Here is a 13546-nt window from a genome sequence, read left to right as displayed (position 1 = left end):
AGATCACTGAGGTCAGACTTCTTTGAAAAACTATTATATTTAAATTTAAGGGGAGATTAGGGGAAGTTATAGTTTTGGTTGTTTGAGAAATTATTAAAAATTAGTTGGTTTGGTAAAAAAAATTAATCAATATTTCAGCATAATTACAAAATAGGATATGAATTTAGTAATATATTTTTTTTTAATGTTTGCGTTATGAACATACTGGCAACGGTGTGGCTTATAAAAAATAGAACATTTATAAAAAGCACTTTAGCGGTACAAATATGCCATGAATTTTGAATGATATTTTTTCAATTTTTTGGGAAAGTAAATAGTGCACGGGTCGGCTATTTAAAAGTTTTTTCACAGTGGAATTGATCTGGATTAATAAAAAACTTAAAATAAGATTTTTCTGATGTGAAATAGGAGAAAAAACTTTAAACCAATCAAATGCAAGTATTCCTATTCCAGGGGATTGGACGTCGATGAAAAATATTACTTTACATTGGAACAAATATGCAGTAATTAAGTGTAAAACTAAAAAAAAATGTGTATACTTACAAAATACACATTACACGAACTTCATTTGAACAATAAAGATGGCCGACCCCTCAACTACTACCTCAAGAATAAAAAAAATGTCTTCATACTGTAGTTTCATGTTTCCAAAAACCAGTTTTGATACAGGGGGCGCTCTCGTCCACATGCGTTAACGGACTAACTAGTCCGTTTTCTTTAACTGCGCCGCCATTTTGAGCGATAAGGTTAATCCCATAGCATTTGGTTTCCAGTTCCACACCGGCGAAGGGTTCAGCCGAGTCTTTGGACCCTTCGGCGTCCATCTGGGGCGCCGTTTCCGCTTTCCGAGGACGCCGCGGTAAACTGGCGCTATCGCTACTATCATGCTGCAGCTGACTCCGATGGCGTTCTCGGTATGCCATATAAGCTGCACGGCGACTATTCCTCGCCGCTACGTCGTAATAGTGATGTCGCCTGCTGGTGGCGCTCTGAACACTACCATCCACGCTGGTAGGGACGTCGTAGGCGTACTCGCGTAGTACCGTGAGTCGGCTAGCCCGGTGAGCACGGGATCGGTTTTTATGTGGCCGGTTAGCGGCTGGGTTATTATCCGGAGGGCGGAATTGCACCTCCACGGGCGCTACATGCATTTTGATGTCATTGTCTACCGAGTGTTCTGTTAGGCTGTTGTCCAAAACCGCCATTGGTAGTGCCAAAGTAGAGCAAGGCTTGCATTGGGCGGCTTCGGCGTGTAGATTGGTGAGCTTGCTACCATGTGCAGAGTTGCGTACACTAGGTGCGGTTTTGTCAGTGGAGGAGGAGGAGTCAGCGCTACTGCCACCGCCGTTTGCGCCCTTACTGGATTGGCCGTCTGTTTTAGCCGAGGGTGCAACGCCGGGAAGGAGCGTGTCTTCTTGCGTTGAGTAGTCAAGTCGGCTACAGCAACAGGCGCGAGACCAGAAACGCCGCATGTCTCTTCTGTTGACGCAATGGTGCGCCAACATGAAGGCGGCAAGGGCTAACGCCGCCACGCCGAATAGGCAGGCGAAAACTAGATCTAAAGGGTGGTCTTGTGATACGGTTGTGGCGCCGAAGACCCAGAGGCCGGCGTAAATTCCTAGAGCTGCCGCGGCGCCAGTTAGCTGAGCGCCGAAGGTGTGTTCGTTCTCGAGTGACGCCGCAGGGGCGGCGGCGGGGGATAGAGGATGGCGGGTGCCGTCCGTGTCTGACTCGGCGGAAAGGTGGCGCTGTTCCTCGGAGAGTTCTTTGAACTCGTAGCGGCGCTCGGGGTGGCGGCGAAGCTGGAGAAGGATGCTGAGGAAGTACATGCAGTCTACAAAGACGATGAAGGCGGCTGGTCCGTAAAAAGCGCCGATGCTTGGCTCCCACGCCATCCAGCAGCTGGGAGAATGAAATGAAGAATAAATATACTAATACTTCTTATGTACTGTATTTTCACGACTATAAGGCGCATATAAAAATCTTAATTTTTCTCCAAAATAGACAGGGCGCCTTATAATCCAGTGTGCTTTATACATGGACCAAAACTAAAATTGTTATCACGATAAAATAAAGTAAATCAGTGGATAGGGTACACCGACTCTACTATTTTTCCGTAGAAAAAGTACTGCACAGTGAATGCTGGGATATGTAGTAGTTATTCTGTCAATACACAGACTTGGATGGTTTTGTGGGTGATGATGACATGAGTACATTGTAAAATGGCTAAATAAAGTACAACCGAACTAAGTCATGCCTCCATTGCCTTTTTAAAAACTAATACGGTTCGATACCCATAAATAATATATATATATATATATATATATATATATATATATATATATATATATATATATATATATATACACATACATACATATACATACATACATATACATACATACATACATATATATAGATATATATATAAATATATAAATATATATATATATATATATATATATATATATATATATATATATATATATATATATATATATATATATATATATATATATATATATATATATATATATATATATATATATATATATATATATATATATATATATATATATATATATATATATATATATATATATATATATATATATATATATATATATATATATATATATATATATATATATATATATATATATATATATATATGCCTGGCTGCATCTAAAAGAACAGTGCGTGTATACAGAAATAGCACTCATTGACACTGCGGCTTAAAATACGATGCGCCGAATAGTCCTGAAAATACAGTAAATGAGATAAATTCAGATTCTTTACTTACTACGGAGCATTGATTTGACTGCCATAATTCTTGATATTTGCCGCGGCTGTGATGCCGCAAACAATGGTAGGGATCCCTCCGCCGATGAGGTAGAACCTTTAGGGAGACCCGAAATGTAGACCTCCAACAAACGAAAACCACATCATAGACGTACCTCAACATGGGACGTGGAGGTGGTGGCGGCTCATCCGGCTCTTCGTAGCGCTTAGCTTTACGTGTCACTTGCTTGTAAATATTGCGTGCCGTCACGCCCACCCAGAGGGCGGTAGCGAGCGTGGAGTAGTGAAGTAAAATACCAACCTGGACCAAAAAACACCCGAAAAAAAGCTCATTATCAATCCAAACATTTTAAGAAACCAGAAAATTCAGTTCTTACCGCTTGACACACGGGGGCGTGTCGTGTCTGGTTGATCCCGCCCACAAAGACGGCGCAGGTTAGCGAGATGTGGAGGCAGAGGTTGACTAGCATGTGCCAACATTTGCGGCTAACGCGCACTGACCTTCAAGTAGGGCGGCAGGCGATTAAATGCGGAATAAAATAAATGGAAAATTTATGAGACTTGGCCTTACTTGTGGTGGTAGATGTAACTGACAATGATGGTTGCTAGGCAGACTAAAAGAACGATGGCGGTGGCGTAGACTACAGGATGCAGTAGTTGAACGCTGGGAGTGAAGTAGTCGACAGTGCTGAGATCCTGCAATCAAAAGTCGAACCAATCAGTAACTGTGTGAGGACTGTGGTATAAAGTACATTGTTATGGGAAAAAGTATTGGTACCAATTAATTTCGTAGGTAGAGGTACAACTGTAGTGTATTTCTCTGTGGTTTAGTTTAGTATGTTGTCATTCAAATGACTGACCCCTAGCTAAACTCCGCCTCCAGCCTCTGATTCGTGGGCCGCATTAACGTCAACTCGGTTTCATGTGGGCTGGACCATTTTAGATATAATATTTAGATTTTTAATTTTTATAAATGGATTAAAAGAACTGGATTAAAAGCCCTGAATGTTCCGTTTTTTATAGATCTAAAACAATGTTTATCTTAGCTATCTTTTAATATATTTTTGGATTTTACCAAATATTTTTTAACTAAAAACAGAAAAAAGTGGATTAAAAAATGACAATTATTGATTTAAAAGGAGGAAAATCTGGAAATTTAATATACATCTATACTCTTAATTTGAATTTGATCCTAAAACAGAAAGTCGGCACTTCCCCGGGCCACACAAAATGATGCGAGGGGCCAGATTTGGCCCGCAGGCCGCCACTTTGACACATGTGCTGTAGACTTTACAATAGCCAAAGGCCCCATATGTGTAACAACATGACTATTTGTAAACCACCTACCATGAGGAGTCCATAGTTGCCCAACGAATTGCAGGAAATGGTTGTAAAGTTCTCATGGTGGCCTAGGATTCGGCACCCCTCACTCTGCCAGCCCCCCAAGCTGGTGTTCCAGCAGGCTGACATGGCGTCGGAACCACGGGCGAAGCGTCGCAGGGTGATGTTGACAGGCGTCCGCAGCAGTCGCCCGGAAATACCATCTGATTCATTTCAAAGCAATCATCAAACATACAGGACATTAAAAAAATCCAAAACCAGTCTTGGGCCACTTGCCTATCTTGGCCATGATGACCGGAGTAGCCACATTCCTCCGCTTTCCACTATCGGCCAATCGGGAGGAGTTGCCGGTGGACGGGAAAAACTTCCCGTTACGGAAGCCTAGTAGGTGGAGCTTGTAGACTGTGTCTTCCTCTTGGACTTGGGTAAAAAGTCCCTGGGGAAGTTGCAGGGACGCCTCCACGGTAGTGCTCTGAAGAACAAAGCTAACAATGCTAACTGAGTCAAAGTATAAAGAATATTAGAGGTTTGGGGGAATTGAACCACAGCAGAAATATCCTGCCAATGAGGGGCCAGGCACATACTGCAAGTAGCATTCAATGATAATTTATTTACAATCAAAACAAAAATGTATCTTCACTAACCTTTAGTAAGACACTGGAGAAGGATCCAGTGGTGTTACATTTAAAGGAGAGTTGGCGGTCTTGGCCAGGGGTCCTCTCTGGACTTGGTCTTTGGAACAGCATGCAGGTCATACCGTTCCATTCGCTAGCCTTGACCAAGTGGGCCTCCAGGGCTATATTAGGGGACGTCTGTCGGACCCCACAGAAAAAAATGTAAAACAGCATTTGCATTTCTTATGGGGTTAAGATTCTAAATATTCGATGCGTTTTGTCGGTGCTCGGACTTTTTGTAGCCGGTTAAATGGTGAAAGAGTTTACTGTTGAAACCAGCTCTCTAAATTATATTAATGAGAGAGTTTAATATCTAAGAGAGAGAGTTTAATATCTAAGAGAGAGAGTTTAATATCTAAGTATTGTTCAATATCTAAGTACTGTTTAATATCTAAGTACTGTTTAATATTTAAGTACTGCTTAATATCTCAGTTCTGTTTAATATCTAAGTACAGTTTAATATCTCAGTACTGTTTAATATCTAAGTACTGTTTAATATCTAAGGACTGTTTAATATCTAAGTACTGTGGAAAACAGTAGGTATTTAGATATTAAACTCTCATGAATATAATTTTGAGAGCTGGCTTCAACAGTACTTAGATATTAAACAGTACTTAGATACTAAACTTCTCTCTTAGATATTAACTGTACTTAGATATTAAACAGTACTTAGATACTAAACTTCTCTCTTAGATTTTAACTGTACTTATATATTAAACTTATCTCTTAGATATTACACAGTCCTTAAATATTAAACTTCTTTCTTAGATATTAAACTTCTCTCTTAGATATTACACAGTACTTCAATATTAAACTTCTTTCTTAGATATTAAACTTCTCTCTTAGATATTAAACTTCTCTCTTAGATATTAAACTTCTCTCTTAGATATTAAACTATATGTATATAATTTTGAGAGCTGGTTTCAACAGTAAACTCTGTCACCATTTGACCGGCGTCCAAAAGACCTGTGACCAAACATCTGGTCCCGGTTTTGTCAATGCACTGACCAGAGAGAACGCCTGCGCCAATGCCAAGCGGTGGGCGGCAATCTTCTGCAGGCAGGCGATGACGCGGGAGCATGCGTTGGCGTCACGCTGGGCCGTCCACAGCACCCTCTCGTCTGCCAGCATCAGGTTGCTGGCCATGCTCACCATCACCTCGCCGAGCTGGGAAACGGAACACCAAAACTGTCAGGATCCAGGAGACACTCCAAAAAACAAAGTAGGTGCTTACATCTTTAAACTTGTCCACAAACTTGGCAAACTTTTCAATCATCTCTGCCACGAAGATGATATCCATCTTGTCCGAGAAGTTTGCGGCGTCGATGGTGTAGACCAGGAGACGACGAGCCCTCGGGACCACGTTGCTTTCGTTCAAGGGCATCTGATGAAACGGACTGGGTTAAAATGGTATTCGTACGTCAAATGGTGACACAGAGTTTACTGTTGAAGCCAGCTCTCCAAATTATATTCATCAGAGAGTTTAATATCTAGGAGAGAGAGTTTAATATCTAAGAGAGAGAGTTTTATATCTAAGAGAGAGTTTAATATCTAAATACTGTTTAATATCTAAGTGAGTTTAATATCTAAGAGAGTTTACTATCTAAGAGAAAGTTTAATATCTAAATACTGTTTAATATCTAAGAAAGAGTTTACTATCTAAGAGAGAGTTTAATATCTAAGTACTGTTCAATATCTAAGAGAGAGAGTTTACTATCTAAGAAAGAGTTTAAGATCTAAGTACTGTTTAATATCTAAGAGAGATAGTTCACTATCTAAGAGAGAGAGTTTACTATCTAAGAGAGAGTTTAATATCTAAGTACTGTTTAATATCTAAGAGAGAGTTTAATATCCAAGTACTGTTTAATATCTAAGAGAGGGAGTTTACTATCTAAGAGAGAGTTTAATATCCAAGAGAGAGTTTAATATCTAAGAGAGAGTTTAATATATATGAGAGAGTTTACTATCTAAGAGAGAGTTTACTATCTAAGAGAGAGTTTAATATCTAAGTACTGTTTAATATCTAAGATTAGAGAGTTTAATATCCAAGTACTGTTTAATATCTAAGAGAGGGAGTTTACTATCTAAGAGAGAGTTTACTATCTAAGAGAGAGTTTACTATCTAAGAGAGAGTTTAATATCTATGAGAGAGTTTACTATCTAAGAGAGAGAGAGTTTAATATCTAAGAGAGAGAGTTCAATATCTACGAGAGAGAGTTTAAATTACGAGAGAGTTTAATATCTAAGTACTGTTTTTATATCTAAAAGAGAGTTTAATATCTAAGAACTGTTTAATATCTAAGTACTGTTTAATATCCAAGTACTGTTTGATATCTAAGTGCTGTTTAATATCTAAGTACTATTAAATATCTAAGTACATTTGACCGGCGACCAAAAGGGACCAAAAGAAACCCAAAACGGGAGGAGCCTTTTTTACCTGGTTGATGACGTAGAGAAATCGGGTGACATCTTTTTGGAACTGGCAGCGAGAGTAATCGTCCTCCGCCCATAACCCGTCACGATTGCAGTCCCGCCAAGCTCGCTGTTCCTCGCCTGAGGCTCCCATGTAGCTCCCCCCACTCGACTGCAATCGGTTGCAAGGGAGGAAGGCTCGGATTCCCGCCAAGGTGCGCGGCCAGCTAAAATTATGTCAGACTTAGCGTTATTTCGGGAAAATCTTGGCCGGTCCGACATCCTTTTCGTGAACTAACCGGAACTCGCCCTTGTTGTTGGTGACGCGTTCAGGTGCGCAGTATTTGGCGGAACTCTCCAACACTACGATGTGGACCGTCCTGGTGGTGTTGCCTCTACTGGTTCTGACCCGGCACTCCCAGTTGCCGGTAAAGCCGGGTTGGATGTTTGATATGGTCAATGCGCTGCCAAGAAGAAACAAGTTTTAATCTGGTTTAATGTCACGGGAAGACAATTTTTGTTTGAGTTTTTTTGTGTAGATATAAGTCAAAACTTTGTGGGTTAAATTCACAAACCTTGCAATCAACGAGCAGTTTTGCACCATGTGTTTCTCGATGTAGATCCCTTGGGCAGCGTCAGGCGTTACCATGTGACCGTTCTGGTACCAGAGCACCTGCATGTCCTCGGCCACGAATGAGGCTTGACACTGGAAGGGTAGGCTGTCCCCTTGAAAGACTACCTGCCGTTGGGATGGAGTTAGCCGGAAAGATGGCAGCTCCAGTGGAGCATCTGGGAAAATGAGAGAAAACGCATCAGGAACACTAAGAATGTTAAGTCCTATTGTTGCCATGTTTGGATGCACTAAAGGATCCGAGACCGGATGTTTGGTAGCCGGTCTTTTGGTCGCCGGTCAAATGGTGAGAGAGAGTTTACTGTTGAAACCAGCTTTCAAAATTATATTCATGAAAGAGTATGATATCGAAGTACTGCTTAATATCTAAGAGAGAGAGAGTTTAATATCTAAGATAAAACAGTAGATATTTAGATATTAAACTCTCAAGAATATCATTTTGAGAGCTGGTTTCAACAGTACTTCGATATTAAACTCTCTCTCAAGAATATCATTTTGAGAGCTGGTTTCAACAGTACTTCGATATTAAACAGTGCTTAGATATTAACCAGTACTTAGCTATTAAAAAGTACTTAGATATTAAACTGTACTAGGATATTAAACTGAACTTGGATATTAAACAGTACTTAGATATTCAACTGTTCTTAGATATTAAGCAGTACTTAGATATTAAACAGTACTTAGATATTAAAAAGTAGTTGGATATTAAACAGTGCTTAGATATTAAACAGGACTTCGATATTAAACAGTACTTGGATATTAAACAGTACTTAGCTATTAAACAGAACTTAGATATTAAACAGTACTTAGATATTAAACAGTACTTAGCTATTAAACAGTACTTAGATATTAAACAGTACTTAGATATTAAACAGTACTTAGATATTAAACAGTACTTAGATATTAAACAGTATTAAACTTCCCCTACCGCAGGTGAGAAGCTCCGGCCTGACAGAGGTGACCGGCTGTCCCTGCAGTAGTTGCGGGTACGAGCACTTGGTGCTCTTGGCTGCCACGTTCCTGTCACGGAGCCAGTGCAGCAACCAGGACAGGTTACAGTCACACAACAGGTACGGCGTCTGGAAGTCACTACGAGTGCAGAAGGACAGTGACCGGTTGCCATGACGGACGATCTTTACACACCCTCTATACTCACAGGTACTTCAAGGAAACCAGACTGTCAAAGGTCCCTTGAGCCAGCGAAGAGAAGAGATTCCCCGAAAGATTTCTGCAAACAAATGGATCAGAGTAAGTGAGTTCTCCAAATGGAACAGAATGGTCAAACAAATTTACGTCCTCACAGTCGGATCAGACTCTTCAGTCCTCGAAAGATGTCCACGTTGAGGCAGCCGATGCTGTTGTTGGCCAGATCTCTGCGGCAAAAAACAAAAATCAAGATCAAATGGTTCTTTCTAGGGAGGCGTGTTAGGACACAACTGCTTCAAGGTGCTCGTTGATGGGCCTCCAAGTGGATGTTTAGACTTCAAAAGGGCCAACTGGGGTGATTCATCCCGTTTGATGAATGAGCCTTGTAAGCTACCGCGTACTTTGCCATCCTGTTTGAAAGGCTGGAGCTGGGACCTGTTTTGGTGGGTGCTCGGACGTTTGGTCGCCGGTCAAATGGTGACAGAGAGTTTACTGTTGAAACCAGCCCTCAAAATTATATTCATGAGAGAGAGTTTAATGTCTAAGAGAGAGAGAGTTTAATATGTAAGTACTGTTTAATATGTAAGTACTGTTTAATATGTAAGTACTGTTTAATATATAAGTACTGTTTAATATGTATGTACTGTTTAATATGTAGGTACTGTTTAATATGTAAGTACTGTTTAATATGTAAGTACTGTTTAATATCTAAGTACTGTTTAATATCCAAGGACTGTTTAAAATGTAAGTACTGTTTAATATGTAAGTACTGTTTAATATGCAAGTACTGTTTAATATGCAAGTACTGTTTAATATGTAAGTACTGTTTAATATGTAAGTACTGTTTAATATCCAAGTACTGTTTAATATGCAAGTACTGTTTAATATGTAAGTACTGTTTAATATGTAAGTACTGTTTAATATGTAAGTACTGTTTAATATGTAAGTACTGTTTAATATGTAAGTACTGTTTAATATCCAAGTACTGTTTAATATGTAGGTGCTGTTTAATATGTAGGTACTGTTTAATATGTAAGTACTGTTTAATATGTAGGTATTGTTTAATATGTAGGTACTGTTTAATTTGTAAGTACTGTTTAATATGCAAGTACTGTTTAATATGTAGGTATTGTTTAATATGTAAGTACTGTTTAATATCCAAGAACTGTTTAATATCTAAGAACTGTTTAATATCTAAGTACTGTTTAATATCTAAGTGCTGTTTAATATCTAAGTACTGTTTAATATCCAAGTACTGTTTAATATCTAAGTACTGTTTAATATCCAAGTACTGTTTAATATCTAAGTACTTTAATATCTATCGTGATATTTTAACACAGAAATATGCCATTTTTGCTCTAGGACCCAGGGCCCAAGTACATCCACACCCTCCCTAATGTCCACCCCTGGTACAGATGACAAACCCACCCCGTTTCTGAGGTCTAAAAGCCCATCCTTGAACTGGTGTGTCTGTGAGAGAAGGCCTCACAGGCCCCAAGCTGTCTCTGGCAGAGAGCCAGACTAAACAAGGCCATGGAAATAAAATAGCGCTCCACTGACCATCCTCCCTTACGGACACATAGCAGAGCAGGCGAACACAAACACACAGTACACTGCAAACACAGATATGCCCGGCAGCTGCTCTTGACATGGTGGCGGGTCTCAAAAAAGGAGGCGGGGGGTACGAATCCCAGGCCGCCAGAAGGTATTTCGAGGAGCTACTCACAGTCTCTTTAGGGCTGGCAATCCGAGGAAGGCACCCGGTTCTATCCGGCTGATCAGGTTATTCCGAAGATCCCTGAATGGGAAGAAAAGGACTTTGGTGAGATAGGAACTGGACCAAAAATACAAAAAGTGTGTTCTTGATTAGCGGGACCAGGTCTTGAGTCTGCAGTGTAGCGGGATTGTGAAGTCAATTCGGTTTTAGAAAGATTTTACAACAAGTTTAGAGTTCTTGCTTCTAATTCTATGCGTTCTTAAGACCTAAACAACCACAGAGTTGTCAACCTCCATTCCAGGAGTACACTTGTTTCATTTCCAGAGTTTCTGACATTTGTCCCAAGTCCCAGAGCTCGGGTTCCCCATGTAATGACCACTAACATCCAATTGTGGGCAGCCGTTTCCAATTCCAACCTGGTTTCCACAATCAGCATTCCTCCAAAGCAGCAGATTTAGTCAGGAATTAGCATGTGATACTCGGCTCTCATTTCTATGGACCACGTAATGGAGGGGATTGTATGTTGCAGGAACACCCATACTTTCTTGAGTCAGTGGAAAAATCAGGAAGACACTCAAGAGACAGTTAGGAGCCTCCATTTTTTTCCCACTGAGGCCAATTGGAGGTATACATTGGGGGGATTGAATGGTGGGTTCATTATAATAACAAAGCAGGCAAGATGAGGCCCTCCAGGCACAAAGGACCCCTAAAATTGCCTCAGGATTCGAGTGACTGTGGTCCAGGCTAACTTTTATGGCCGGGTTGTCTAGCCGCTAGTGGACAAGAAGCACGTAAAAGCCCCAGGGGGCGCTTTTTTTGCTGAAGATCAAAGTTTTTGGGGACACTAATTAAGTAAATACACCCCTTAAAGAGACAGATCATTTTGTTTCAAGCGTTATAGGAAACATACCTCTAATTCCCCAATGATGCAGTCATGTGTTATGGTAGCCTCGGGTAAATGCACGGCCATTAACGTTCTGGTTATTCAATCTGTGAGGAAGCCATTCCCGAGTGATAAATCATGCGTGGCCCATATGTGTTCAGTTTCTGAAAGGAATCTCCCACTCGGAAACGAGGGTGATGAGTTTTTGGAATGGCTGTAAGTTAGGTTGAGCATGGAAAGAGCTAACTGAAAGGAAATGCTAACCACCATTCTAAAAGACAGCCCTTAATGAATTAATCTATAATTAAATTCCAGAACCATGTCATTATCACTGTGTAGAAAACTTTACTTACAATTTTTCCAACGTAGACAATCCGACAAAGGAGCCGTTCTTCAGTTCTTGAATTTTATTGTTATTTAGGATTCTGTGGACAAGAAAAAAATGATGAATTCATATACAACACAATACAAGGAGTCTGATTTATTCATATTTTTTTACTTCTTATCCTATTTTTTCAGGTTTACCAATTTCAACAGTCCAAATAATGCTATAAAATATAACTATTAAATGACAAATTATATATTTTTCTGCTTAAACATTAATTTCTGTCTTTGGAAGGCAAATAATTAACATAAATTAGAAAAAAAACATGGTGAAACACCTATTGAAAGGTGAAACCATACAGGTAAACGTGACGCGTTCAAACACCGTCGTAAAAGACGAATTCGGTGCTTTTACTTACAGTGTGACGGTCCGATTTGGGAAGGATTCGGGCGCTAGCACCTGGCGGAGATCCATGTTACTGCAGACCACCTTCCCGTCGGACACTAGGCTTTTTCCGGAGCTTTTCGAGTGGTCGTCGGACCATTTACAAGCCGATGCGTCCGCCGCCCAACCGCCACCAACGCTGAGCAGCAGGATCACAAACTGGAGCAGATGAGGTGTCATTTTTCCCAAGCGACAGCAAACTAACCACAGCGAAAAGCGATAAATCTCACAAAAATCTCCCAAAAAGTTGTTTTTCTCTTTAGATCAACCAAAAACATGTCACTTTAGCTTGTAGCACATGGGTTGGGAATTCGACTCCATCCTCCATTTCACTTCAGCCTTCAATGCAACGGAAGGCTTCTTTGTTTCTTCCTTCATTTAGAATCACTTTCCTCCAAAAAACATGGAGTGATTTATTGCTGTTTTTGTTCTTTTTAAGTCAGATGCAGTCATCCCAATATTATCCACACCAAAAAAGTCTCAAAATGTGGTCGGATCCAAATACAAGTCAACAGAAGTCCCCTTTATCCTATTTTTTTCGCTACAGGAAATCAGCCAGGAAAACACGATCCCCTGGAGAAACAGCCCATCAAAAGTGAAAAAACCGTGAGATCTAAAGAAATTGTATTCAAGGACAAAGTATCCTTAATGTTTTGGAGCGTCTTGTTAATTCCATAAGCGTTTTGGTAAACAATTCCAGGCGCGTTCTTGTCCATTGAGAAGTCTATCCACGATATACTCAACTCCCCTTAGCCAAACTGTTTACTAATTTCCGAGATTAAATTTCAAAATAAAGTACAGGGCGGAAACGCTGATGTTGAAAACCATGAAAAATGAACCAATGACTTTGTCTCATCTTTAAACTTCTTCCTATACAATATTTGAATATCATGTTATTGAAATTACAATAAAAAGATGAAACGATATGGATTAAATCGTTGAAAAAGAAAAACGCAGCATTATATTTTATTCTCTCAACTAAACCGGATCCAGTTGTTTCTCTTACTGCTCTTGCTTAATGACTCTCGCTTATCTGACGTAGCAGGTAAACAAAACACGTCGTTGCGGGTCTTTCCCCATTAATTAAAAAAAATCGCGATTATTTTTTCAGAATGCTGAATTCCCGAAGCGAGGGTGACTGGCAAGGATTGGTCAGCGAGGTGCGTATGAC

At 40.0% G+C, this 13546-nt stretch overlaps 1 protein-coding gene across 1 annotated transcript; it reads right to left on the bottom strand.

Annotated features, from left to right (window-relative positions):
- Nucleotides 1-162: 162 nt before the first annotated feature.
- adgra3 (adhesion G protein-coupled receptor A3) lies at nt 163-12639 on the bottom strand (the record flags this gene model as incomplete). Its single annotated transcript, XM_077742536.1, has 19 exons — nt 163-1902; nt 2804-2899; nt 2958-3103; nt 3180-3303; nt 3374-3498; nt 4150-4346; nt 4420-4615; nt 4788-4955; nt 5826-5984; nt 6052-6201; nt 7255-7456; nt 7529-7693; nt 7805-8018; nt 8789-8949; nt 9017-9088; nt 9162-9233; nt 10733-10804; nt 11960-12031; nt 12350-12639. Coding segments are annotated over 19 exons (3957 nt in total), but the record flags the coding sequence as incomplete, so codon positions are not given.
- Between the last annotated feature and the right edge of the window lie 907 nt (nt 12640-13546).

This window comes from Stigmatopora nigra, chromosome 20 (genome assembly GCF_051989575.1).
Source record: "Stigmatopora nigra isolate UIUO_SnigA chromosome 20, RoL_Snig_1.1, whole genome shotgun sequence".
NCBI classification, from domain to species: domain Eukaryota; kingdom Metazoa; phylum Chordata; class Actinopteri; order Syngnathiformes; family Syngnathidae; genus Stigmatopora; species Stigmatopora nigra.
This window is presented reverse-complemented; position numbering and strand designations above follow the sequence as displayed.